Source organism: Lolium rigidum, chromosome 5 (assembly GCF_022539505.1).
Source record: "Lolium rigidum isolate FL_2022 chromosome 5, APGP_CSIRO_Lrig_0.1, whole genome shotgun sequence".
Classification (NCBI taxonomy): domain Eukaryota; kingdom Viridiplantae; phylum Streptophyta; class Magnoliopsida; order Poales; family Poaceae; genus Lolium; species Lolium rigidum.
This window is the reverse complement of record NC_061512.1, coordinates 263,062,016-263,074,532: the sequence shown is the minus strand read 5'-3', so window position 1 is coordinate 263,074,532 and position 12,517 is coordinate 263,062,016. Positions and strand designations below refer to the sequence as shown.

Here is a 12,517-nt window from a genome sequence, read left to right as displayed (position 1 = left end):
AGAGTTGTGGATTCACCCACTAGCATGGTTAAAACATGAGTAGGATATATGATGTCTTTGTAGCATATGTGTATGGGTGGAGTCCCACATAAAGGTGCACTTAGTTGCACTTATATGAACGTCGCATAACCACCACTAGTCCCCCTAAGCCAGCAAATGGAGTACACTGCTAGTAATTAGGGGTCTCCCCATGGCTATGGATATCCACTCTTGGATCACAGGACCCCTCGCTAATACGTAGTTGACAAAGGCAGGGAATGTTGTCATGTATTGATGCCCACGTACTACCAACTACATACAACTATTATTTCTTCCAATGTCCTAATGGGGAAATTATTATGCGTTCAACATTCACACAACATCTTTGAAGAATATCACCACACATAATACAAATGAAGATAACATAATCTTCATTTCAGTTCATGAAATTGCTAGGGTTTCTCCATTTTTCCGGGAAAAAAATGAAATTACTCACACATGGAGAAAAACAACATCATCATGCTGGTATGAATGGAGTATGAAGGATAAAAAAAGTAGACATGCATTTCCACACTAAGGTTTCGAACTACAACAAGATGGATGAGGGTGATGAACATCGATGACAAGGCCTCCAAGATCCGAGCAACGGTGGCGGTGGATTCACTCTACGAGTTCCCCCTCCAGATCCTTTCAGGAGGTGAGTTTTTTTTCGAAATTCGGTGGTTTATGTATCTCAGATACATGATCTAATTGCATGTGGGGTGGTGAAAGTATTTTAAGAGACAAAGACGCTAACATATTGTATGATCATCCATACGGCCGCGGATGACCGTACTAATGGTCATCAAACTTTGGTGTTTGTTTCTTCAAGGATTATCTCTTTGGCTTGACACCAAGGTGCATGCGTACATGTTTGGAAGGCATTTATTTCTTCCAATGATCATATTTATGCCCAAATAATTATTTTAGTTGATTTATCCATCAATCTCTTTATTTTGGGATCTAGTGAAACAAGCAGAATAGGTGAGCGTAAACGCGGTAAAATACTAAAATCTTAATACTACTTATGAAAATACATAACTGAAAACACCGTTCAAAATGCACCCATGATACTTATGACAACTTCAATGAAGCTTTTCCTCCTCTTCTAACGGTCTCAACAAAGCTTTCGCCTTTTTGGGGCGCGCCGATGGAGATGCTCTTACGCGTTTTCAGAGCTCCGACAGGCACATGAGAGAGAGAGTGGCATCGGCTCCAATTTGAATTTAGGGTTTTGGAGAGTATGGTTGTCCTTTTAGGCAAGAATTTGCTCAAATTTGCCATATCATCCACACTATCCAAAGTAGGAATCACTTTGGAACATATTATATGCCTACATTTCGATCCACGAGTGCACTTCCCTAAAGGATGGTACGCTTGTCGAGAAAAAACACATCGTTGTATCTTGCCACAAAATGTGACTGCCATGCAACATCACCATGCACAGGCAAACAGTGAAAAGGAAATGAAATCTCCTAGGAGGTTCCAAGCGGAACAAAGGGGAATCAGATCTAGATGACCAGAGACACCGCGTGACCCACAAACCTGATCGAAAAACCCTCCTTCCCGAAAACACTGAAGACTAGATAGCGTAAGAGGGTTATAGAGAGAGGACGAGGAGATACTAGTGACATACTAGATGATAATGAACGTCTCGTGAGGAAGAAATTGAGAGTATTTATACAAGGAATGTAAGAAAATCTATGCTGCTAGGCGTGATCCAAAAAAAAATATTGATCCTACTACAACTGACTAGAGGATTGACAACCATGGCGTAAAAATAGAGAGAGTAGAGCCAGGAAGGCCGCACCTGGGTAAGCGCACTGCAAGTCGATGGCTTCGTCCAAGGAAGTAGGAGGCTCGATTTGGAGATGTTCATCATCCTCTCTATTTGCACTATTTTGAGAAATGGAGAAACTTTATTGGATGACCTGTTAGCCTTAGTTAATTGATTAAGCCTCGCTGCCACCTCTAAATGTATTCTTGTACACGAAGAAATGTCCATAACACTTAAACAAGCTATGATTTAATTTGTATGACCTACAATGTGTACAATACACATGTACACAAATTTCTTAAAGGCCACCTAGGATGTCCTCAAAGATGCTATGCTAATGCATCGTAGCATGTCACCCGACCATGCTCCTACCTTTCAAAGCAGAAATCTCGCTCAGGGGAACACACAATACGCACATACTTGTTTGTCTACCTTTACGCGATCGACGCCCGTCCGCCATGAATAACATATAGCTGACATGACCAGGCCATTTAGCCCCGACACAAGAAGAAAATCAGAAAGCTCACGTGCATACACGTCAACCAGGAGTACAACCGCAAGTAGGATATGGGGACCATGCTCCTCAGGCCCCAACCCCATCCTTGGTGTGGATCCATCTCGTTACATGGTGAGTGAACCATAACCAAATATTCCACCCTACTATATATGAGTTAAAATGAAAAAAAAAAGTTAAAAAATCTAGCTCTTAAACAACACAATATCATTGATGCCCCACACTTCCAAAATTTTCTGGACGCCCACTGCAGCCGCTAGTTGTGCGTCGTCCATGTTGGTGGACCAAGAAATGGTAATATAGGAGAATCCTCGCTCAGAGATATGCAAACAGGAGGCCCGTGCACACGGTTGTTCCATAACCATGCACAAGGATGAACGAACAACGCATGGCTCGGCCAGCTAGACCCCACAATCGGCATCTCAATACATTCGAGAGCACTATGGTATAAACGAAAGAGATGACCGTAATGTACCTAGACATATGCATCGAGGTAGAGTTAAAGGGTGAGTTGGCAAGGACAAATGTTAACACGCCCCTGGGCCTTACACCCGCATGGATCTCGTGACCCTGGTTCCGAGTAGGTGTGCGACGCTGACAAGAGAAGACCTAGCTGTTTTCATGTTGTGCGAACCTTAGCCGAAGATTTCATCCTACAATATATGAGTAAAAAAGAAGAAGAAAAAAGAAATCTAGCGCATATACACCTCAATATCTTTGTTGCCTCATACTACCAAATATTTGTATGCCACCCACTAACAACCATCGTTGTTCGAGGTCCACGTGGGCCGATAGAGAATAAACCTAACCAACAAAATCATCACTTGAAGACATAAACATATGAGGCAACTGTAGTCGCACAGTCGTGCAGGGTGGAAGAAAGACGACCAGCATTACCCTGACATTCAGACCCCACACACGCTGGTGGAGGCATTACACAAAACCGTTGGATGAGAGAAACCAACGGTACCTATGAACTTGGACGTTTGCGTCGGCAAGCGTGATTGTGTACGTGACCCCTAGGCCCACACCCTCGTGGACCTCGTTACTCCTACATATCTACACCTACGTCTGTGTCCTTGCTAGAGGTGGATCTAGCTAGCGTTAGTGTAAGGTGGGCCCCGCTTGAGGATGCCATCGTACCATACGTGCGTGAACAAAGAAGAAGAAACGGAAAAAACAACTCATATACCCTAGTAAATATTTTACCCCACACCACAAATAAAATTTAGAGCTGCCACTTGCAACCGTCGTGCGTCGTCCATCTCAGTCGATGGAGAAACCTCCTACCAGTAGCATCCTCGCTGAGAGGTATATACTACACAAGGCACAAATGTGCATACATATGTAGCTACATGTGATCGACGCACAACCATGCTCGTTGACGTGCAGAAGCAGACGGTCGGCGTGTCCTAGCCATCCTCACCACACACACACGCACCTGATAGAGAGTTCCACATAGCCGTGTGATGAGAGAAACCGACGGTTCCGGTGAACTTAGACGTTTGTGTTGCCAAAGGCGACCATGTATCTGATCTATGGACCTCGCGCCCCGTTTACGCCGTTATCCATCGATGCACCTTCGTGTGTTGCTAGAGGCGGAACCAGCTAGCGTTAGGGTGAGGTGGACCCCATCTAAAAATGTGACTACATCATACATGTGTGAAGAAAGAAGTAGAAACAGAAAAACGCAGATCACAACACCAGTACTGTACTTTTTTTTTCCGACACTGCGAAAGTTTTAAACAAGAATCATATATGCAAGACCTTTGGCCAAAAGGTAGATCTTCCACTAGGCAGCGCCGTCAATTCGAGCCTACGGAGAAATAGCTAGCCAGGCAGTAGCACACTCGCCATGAGACATACATAGTTACATACACAAGGCATGAATGTACATACATTGGGTAGCTGCACGCAATCGACGCACAGTCGCATAACAACTGCACGGACGGACGGCTATCATGACCCGGCCATCCTGTCCCCACACACGCCACCTCGAGAAAATTCCACATGACCGTTGGATCATTGAAACTAACGGCCCTGGTGAACCTAGCTAGACGCATGCGTCAGGTAGAATCGAACTGCGAGACCGTGCACGCGACCCTTGGACCCACTCCCGCGCGCACCTCGCGACCCTTGCTCCTCCTCCTGCGTGGGCGTCGCTGTCCTCATCGCCGGGAGGCAATATATTAGCTCCAGGCCAGGCCATTGCAACCACTCCATCCCTCCATCCTCCCACACCGCACCAGACGAGCAGATATCGTAGACTCCAGTCCAAGGCGAGGAGAAGCGGCCGGGGAGGAAAGCAACAACCGGGTAGGGTTCCTCGCTCCATGTCCTCGCTACCTTCAAATTCTCCTATCGAAATCACGCGGCGTTTTATATATTTCCCTGGTCTCGGCCTCTTGCTGTCTATCCATCGCTCCTTTGGTTCCTTGCTCCTGTTGTTTTGAGGGGCTGGTGTGGTTCGTTTTCCTCCAACCCTTGACTGCCTGCCCGCCTTTCCCCAATCTCCATTTCTCCAGCTCCCTCTCTCTCTCTCTCTCTCGCGCGCGCGTGTGTTTTGGGCCATTTTCTCCACGGAGTCTTCTCCTACCTTGGCGCGGTGCGTGCTTCCACCGGTGTTCCTTTGGGTTGCTTGTTTGCGAGTGTTGCGTGAGTGTTACCTGTGGATTTGGCGTCTCCCTTGCTTTGTTCTCTTGCTCGCAAGGGGGTATGGCATGGTATATGGTTTGGATTTTGTCCTGTACATGGTTGCTACCTCAATACCACAGCTAGCAGGCTGCTAGCTAGATCCTGGTCATATTTATGTCTTTCTTTCTCACGTACATACGGGCGCAGCTGTTCTCATCGATCCTCTCCTGCTTGTCTTTGTCTTGTAGATCCACAAGACGCCGCCGGAAGCAAGCAGTAGCTGCAATTAATCGAATCCCATGTCGTCGCCTTGTGTTCTTCTCTAGACTCACTGACACACTAGGACTGGAAGACTGCTCGGTGGCGGCGCTCACTTGAAGCCAACGACAAGCAATTGGAAGGAGTAGCTGATTGTTCTATTCCACCGATGGCCGCCGCCTCGTCTGCTCCCTTCTTCGGCCTCTCCGACGCGCAGATGCAGCCGATGGTGCCCGCGCAGCCTCCCGCTCCCGTTGCCGCCGCGCCGGCGCCCAAGAAGAAGCGCAACCAGCCAGGCAACCCAAGTAACAAATCCATCCATCTCTTCTTCCTTTAACCTAGGTGATTATGTAGTATGATGACTGATCAATCGATCGACCTTCAGATCCGGACGCGGAGGTGATCGCCCTGTCGCCGCGCTCCCTGATGGCGACGAACCGGTTCGTGTGCGAGGTGTGCGGCAAGGGGTTCCAGCGGGAGCAGAACCTGCAGCTGCACCGCCGCGGCCACAACCTGCCATGGAAGCTGAAGCAGAAGAACCCCAAGGACGCGCTGCGGCGGCGCGTGTACCTGTGCCCGGAGCCGACCTGCGTGCACCACGACCCGGCCAGGGCCCTCGGCGACCTCACCGGGATCAAGAAGCACTACTGCCGCAAGCACGGCGAGAAGAAGTGGAAGTGCGATAAGTGCGCCAAGCGCTACGCTGTGCAGTCCGACTGGAAGGCGCACTCCAAGACCTGCGGCACAAGGGAGTACCGCTGCGACTGCGGCACCCTCTTCTCCAGGTACGTACGCTTGTGTCCATCTTCGATCGGTCGATCGACGAGTTCAATCTTGGCGAAATATATTTCTTCCATTTTCAGTTTATTCGAGATTACGGTTCATATGTTATGTACTGTTTGCTTTTCCGATTTGGATATGCTATGCGTGGATGAATGATTGGGTCATGATGAAACTTTGACGAGGAGTCGATTTGATGGGTGATGTGATGGTAGGATAGATAGCTAGGGTTAGGGCTGTTACTGCTGGTAGAACCTAGCTAAGGATGGGCGTGTGAGTGTGTGCAGCAGCTAGCTTCGGTAGGATTGGATTCCATAGAGAGAGAATGGAAGGGATGGAGAGAGAGATAGAAGGGCATGTTGAGAGAGAGAGAGTGGATCGATGGCTCTGCTCCCACGTGAATCGCCCTTGTCGGGAGGGGACTGGAGAGATATGCTAAAACACTCACACGTCCTGACATGGTCATCTGGCGGCAGTTCCGCCTTTTTACACCTCGGAATCCGCACTCTTCTCACACTCTCTCTCGTCTGCATCGACCGACCGATGGATCCCCCACCTGTTCACGTGATGACATGCCGCTGCCACTCTCTCCTCCTTGCATCCAATCGACCAATCCAACCAAGGGCTCCAGCCATGGCAGCAGTAGCAGCAACGCAGGCTTCCTTGCCTTCTCATGTGAACGATGCACGGCAACTGCCAAAGTGGCAAGTACGTACTACTGCTGGCCATGCCTAGCATAGCCTGCTTTCAGCTATCAATCAGCACCATCCGGTCGACTAGCTAGCCACAAAGCTAGCCTGCCGAGGCTCTAGATGATGCATGTGTCATGTACATTTGCATGCTGGTGTTGTCTTACATGAATGTGTTTTATCCTTGATTGATTGATGTCCTATAGTGATTGTGATTAGGTTGATGTGGTCATGAAACCTTGCCTAATTTTACCACACTTTCTCATTGTCATGCATCTAGCTTTGCTTTTCTTTTCATTTTGTTGGATACATTTTCCAAAAAACAGTTAAAAAATTAATATTGCTAGCCTGAAAAAGATTTCCTCCCGGCCTCAAGCATGATTACTCGGTACATTTAGCGTTTTGGCCGGGTAAGCGGTGTATATAGCACGTGGGTGCGCAGCGATTCCACTCCATAAATAAGTAAATGTATGATTGGATAGCAATTAATAATTGGAACAATCAAGTTGATTCAATCCATTGCTACTAGTCATGTCAAAAAAAATGCCACTAGTCAGTTGTGAGAGCATGTTTTTCCACACTAATAGCATGGCTATAGGATTTGATGCATGTCATATGTGTGTGCTATTCTTGTCTTGGATGTGTTTAATACAGTGTGTTTATGGCATATAGCCACTATGATTAGAAAGGTTGTTTGATTGCCATTTTATATCCTTTTGACGAAACAATCTAGTGTAGCTTAACTTGCTTACCACATTTTGGCATTGTCAATTTGGCATGCATGTAACATTGCTTTGGTTTTAATTTCGTTGGATACATTTCTGAAAAAACCACTTAAAAGGAACTAATATTGCTACCTTGAACAAGATTTCCTCCTGGCCTCAAGCTTGATTACTCAGTACATTTAGCGTTTTGGTCGGGTCCGCGGTGTATATAGCACGTGGGTGCGGAGATATTCCACTCCATAAATAAGTAAACATGTAACTGGGTGGCAATTAATAATTTGAACAATCAAGTTGATTCAATATATTGCTAGTATTCATGTCAAAAAAAATTCTACTAGTCTTTTTTAATCTCTCGATTGTATGTATGGATATTGTGAGAGCATGTTTTTCCATCTAATAGCATGGCTATAGGTCTTGATGCATATCATATGTTCGTGCTAGTCTTGTCTTGGACGTGTTATCGACACTATGTTTATGACATATATTCACTATAATTAGAAAGGATGTTTGATTGCCCTTTTGACAAAACAATCTAGTGTAGCTTAACTTGCTTAACACATTTTGGCATTGTTAATTTGACATGCATCTAACTCTGCTTTGCTTTTAATTTCATTGGATACATTTTCCAAAAACCACTTAATAGGAACTAATATTGGTAGCTCGAAAAAGATTCCTCCTGGCCTCAAGCATATTACTCAGTACATTTAGCGTTTTGGCCGGGTCCACGGTGTATATAGCGGTACATTTAGCGTTTTGGCTGGATTCACGGTGTGGAGCGATTACACTCCATAAATAAGTAAACATATAATTCGATGGTAATTAATAATAGGAACGAGCAAGTTGCTTCAATATATTAGTACTAGTCATGTCAATTTTTCTTTGCTAATAGTCAATTCTCCTTTTCATCTCTTGATAGTATGTGTGAATTTTAATAAGTTAGGAGGTGATAAGTAGATCGGATGTGCAACTGATCTTGTGAGAGCATGTTTTTTTCACACTAATAGCATGGCTATTGGTCTTGATGCATGTCATACAGTGTGTGCTAGTCTTGTCTTGCACGTGTTTACTACACTATGTTTATTGCATATAGTAACTATGATTAGAAAGGGAGTATTGCCATTTTATATCCTTTTGATGTAACAATCTGGCATAGCTTAACTTGCTCACCACATTTTGGCATTGCCAATTTTACATGCATCTTCCTATGATTTGCTTTTAATTTCATTGGATACAAATAACAAAAACCAGTTAACAGAAATTAATATTGCCAACTCGAAAAAGATATCCTCCCTGCCTCAAGCGTGATTACTTAGTGCATTTAGCATTTGGCTGCATTTGAGGTATATATAGCACGCAGTGCCGGGCGATTCCACTCAATAAATAAGTAAACTTATAACAAGCACAATTAATAAGTGGAACAATTCTTTTGATTCAACACGGCATCAAAGCGTGATTACTCGGTACAATTGGGGTTTTGCTAGGTTCGAGGTATATATAACATGCGGGCACGGAGCGATTCCACTCAATAAATTAGTAAACTTATATCCGGATCGCCATTAATCAGTGGGACGATAGTTTTGATGCAATACATTGCTACTAGTCAATTATCTTTTTTAATCTCTCAATTGTGCATATGGTTTTCAATAAGTTATAACTTCATAGGATGTGCAATTGATCTAGTGAGAGCATGTTTTTCATTAGGGAATGCACAAAAAATATAGTATATGTTTTATGTATGCAGAGGTGGGGCTAATGGCAGGCTAAGGCTCGGGCTAGCTCAACTCAACTAGTATTTTTCATATTGATGAAGGAGGTTTCGGCTGAGTTTCTTGAAATCATGGCCCTGGATCTAAATCCTAAGCGACAGCGACGAACCATGTTTATATTAGTCCACTATATATCAGCCCATTTTTTCCAAGCGATCCAATGGGATCGATTTTCATTACCAGGCTGATAACGAAAATACAGCACACAGGCATACATGTAAATGTTATACCGTGCACGGCAGGAAGAGAGGGGGGGAGAGCGCACTATATATCAGCCCATGTTTGTATCGGTCCGCTATAAAACACTTACACCACTCCCACTTCATTGTACACTTATGTGTTTTTACCTACACGTACCACTCCCATTTCAGTACACTTATGTGTTTTTGATAACGCAGGACCGAGGCCTAAATCTCAAATCGCTCGAAACATATATTCGCCCCTGTTTGTATTTGTCCACTATAAATCACTTACACCACCCATATCATTGTACACGTTATGTGTTCTCGAAAATTTGTAGTGTGATTCACACTCGAGCAAAGCAAATCACATTTAAGCATCCGACCGTTCGTAATAAATTGTTTTTGACATTTTTTCACGTACGCGTGCAGGAGGGACAGCTTCATCACCCACCGCGCCTTCTGCGACGCGCTGGCCCAGGAGAGCGCGCGCTTGCCGGCGATCGGCGCCAGCCTATACGGTGGCGTCGGAAACATGGGCGCCCTCAACACTCTCTCCGGCATGCCCCAACAACTGCCGGTCGGCAGCTTTCCTGACCAGTCCGGCCACCACTCCTCAGCGTCGGCCATGGACATCCACAACCTTGGCGGTGGCAGCAATGGCGGCCAGTTCGACCAGCACCTCATGCCACAGTCCGCGGGATCCTCCATGTTCCGCTCCCAGGCCGCCTCGTCTTCTCCGTACTACCTCGGCGCCGCCGCCGCCCAGGACTTCGCCGAGGATGACGTCCACCGCTCCCATGGCAACCAGAGCTCTCTTCTCCAGGGCAAGTCGACCGCGGCCTTCCACGGCCTGATGCAACTTCCAGACCAACACCAGGCAAGCGGAAGCAACGGTAACAACAACCTCCTGAACCTTGGCTTCTATTCGGGCAACGGCGGCGGCCAGGACGGGCGTGTCATGTTCCAGAACCAGTTCAACAGCAGCGCCGGAAACGGCAACGTCAATGCCGAGAACAATGGAAGCCTCCTCGGCGGCGGTGGTGGGGGTTTCCCTTCGCTGTTCGGTTCGTCTGAGTCAGGCGGCGGACTCCCGCAGATGTCGGCGACGGCGCTGCTGCAGAAAGCGGCGCAGATGGGCGCGACGACGAGCAGCCACAACGCGAGCGCCGGGCTGATGCGTGGCCCTGGGATGAGGGGTGGCGCCGGAGAAGGCGGGTCTTCGTCGTCTGCGAGCGAGAGGCAGTCGTTCCATGACCTCATTATGAACTCCCTGGCGAACGGGAGCGGCGCTCCTGCTACTACGGGTGGTGGCACAGTGGCGTTCGGCGGCGGCGGCTTCCCCATCGACGACGGCAAGCTGAGCACGAGGGACTTCCTGGGTGTCGGTCCCGGTGGCGTGGTGCACGCTGGCATGGGCCCGCCCCGGCGGCACGGTGGCGCTGCCGGGCTCCACATCGGCTCGCTGGACCCGGCCGAGCTGAAGTAGTCCGCAAGAATCGACAAGAAACAAAACAAGAAAACATGCATGCATGCAAAAAAAAAAAAAAATCTTGAAGATTTTCATGGAACATATCACATCAGGACGTCAAGGACTAGTCAGGAGTGAGGACAAGGTTAATTTCTTGGATAATCTATCAGCCTGTTATTAGTTGATGCATGTGTTCATGTTGGCGCCATAGCTAGCTGCGTTAGGTAGCCGGTTCAATAACCCTGTGAGGCCAGAACTTCAGTTTAATTTTGCTGTTCGTACAAACTGTCAATTAGCTGTTTTTCTATCATGTTGTATGTACATTTGGTCAGTCTCCCCTTGATGCAAACTGAGAATCCATCATCATATTACAGGCCATGTAAGACGGAATTTAAACTTGACCATTTGCAGTTCTTGGGTGTGATTGGTTGCATGAGTCCCCTTTTCAGCTCCTGAGGGGCATGGCCAGAGCAAAACGACTTTGTTTGGTACCCCGGATAGCAACACTTGCTCATTTCTTATGTTGATGATTTGTTGGCCGCACGTACGTATGCACAAACCGATATGCCGATGCAAGATTGTATGTTTGGTTGTGTGTAACCTATGTTTGTGGTAACCTCTTTTTTTGGCGATCGAGTTTTTGCGGGGACCTCTTCTCTTTAATGGTGACAGTAACAGAGTACACCACCACATCACACACATTGTCTAGAAATGAAATCAACTACACAGTGACTACCAGTTCATCACACATAGCGACTAGCAGTTCATTGCGACTACGGGTACTTAAATCCAGCCCTAACTACTAAGAATAGTAGTTTATCAGTATAGATCGGGGAATAGTATCAATGGCGATCAAGGTGGTAGGGCAAGGGCAACCTTATTTGATGAGGACATCCCTACCTCACTACTACCTCCGTCATCACCAACTGAAGATGAACCTGCTGTGAAGCTCAAGTCCAATGAAGTCAGGATTGGACCAATGACACGAGCTCGTGCGAAGCTACTTAAACAACGAGTGAACTTGTTCCTAAACGATACCTTGATTGATGAGAACTTTATACTACCTAAGTCCTATTACTTATGTATCATCAGGTATGAAGAGGAGACAAGCATCGCACGAGGAGGAGAGGAGCAGCTGGACGTGAAGATGGATGTGAAGCTGGACAAGGAGCTGGACATGAAGATATCTCATGGACGCGCGAGGGGGGAGCGGGAGGAATGCGCGAGAGGAGAAGACGACGTCCAGGCCGGTCCGAGACCCGGTCCGACCGGACCTCGACCGGCCAGCCCGGTCACGAGCCCGGTTGACCGGTCGCCAACCGGCCGCCAACCGGATATGAAGCATCGTACCGGGCAACAACCGGAAAGTTGCGAAGTTTCCGGTTGCCGCCCGGTTGACCGGACCACAGACCGGCCCGCCCGGTCCACAGCCCGGTTGACCGGATTCCAGACCGGACCAGTCCGAGTCTGTCTCGACCAGATCTATTCTGGGTCGGTTATTCTTGTATCTTTTCGACCAAAACTCGTCCCGGACGCCTATATAAGTGCCCAGGACGCCCCCCTAGGTGTTTTAGACCACGTTTAAGATAAACCCTAGTTCTTAGTTGTTTGCTCTAGCAAAACTATTGAATCCCTACACCATATTGCTTAATATTGTGTAGATCCTGAAAAAGTCTTGTGTGATATGTTGTTCCATTGGGAATTAG

General features: G+C 47.0%; 1 protein-coding gene across 6 annotated transcripts; it reads left to right on the top strand.

The window, feature by feature from the left end:
• The first annotated feature begins 4,521 nt into the window (after positions 1 to 4,521).
• LOC124652079 (protein indeterminate-domain 5, chloroplastic-like) lies at positions 4,522 to 11,221 on the top strand. 6 transcript variants are annotated; one of them, XM_047191102.1, is made up of 4 exons: positions 4,522 to 4,625; positions 5,192 to 5,506; positions 5,587 to 5,986; positions 9,773 to 11,221. In XM_047191102.1, the coding sequence occupies exons 2-4, from the start codon at positions 5,371 to 5,373 to the stop codon at positions 10,827 to 10,829; spliced, it is 1,593 nt and encodes a 530-aa protein (XP_047047058.1). In that variant the 5' UTR covers positions 4,522 to 4,625; positions 5,192 to 5,370; the 3' UTR covers positions 10,830 to 11,221. The 6 variants fall into 6 exon arrangements, with proteins under 6 accessions (XP_047047058.1, XP_047047055.1, XP_047047056.1 ...); XM_047191099.1 differs by lacking the exon at positions 4,522 to 4,625 and adding an exon at positions 4,694 to 4,914; XM_047191100.1 differs by lacking the exon at positions 4,522 to 4,625 and adding an exon at positions 4,694 to 4,964.
• The last annotated feature ends 1,296 nt before the right edge of the window (positions 11,222 to 12,517 follow it).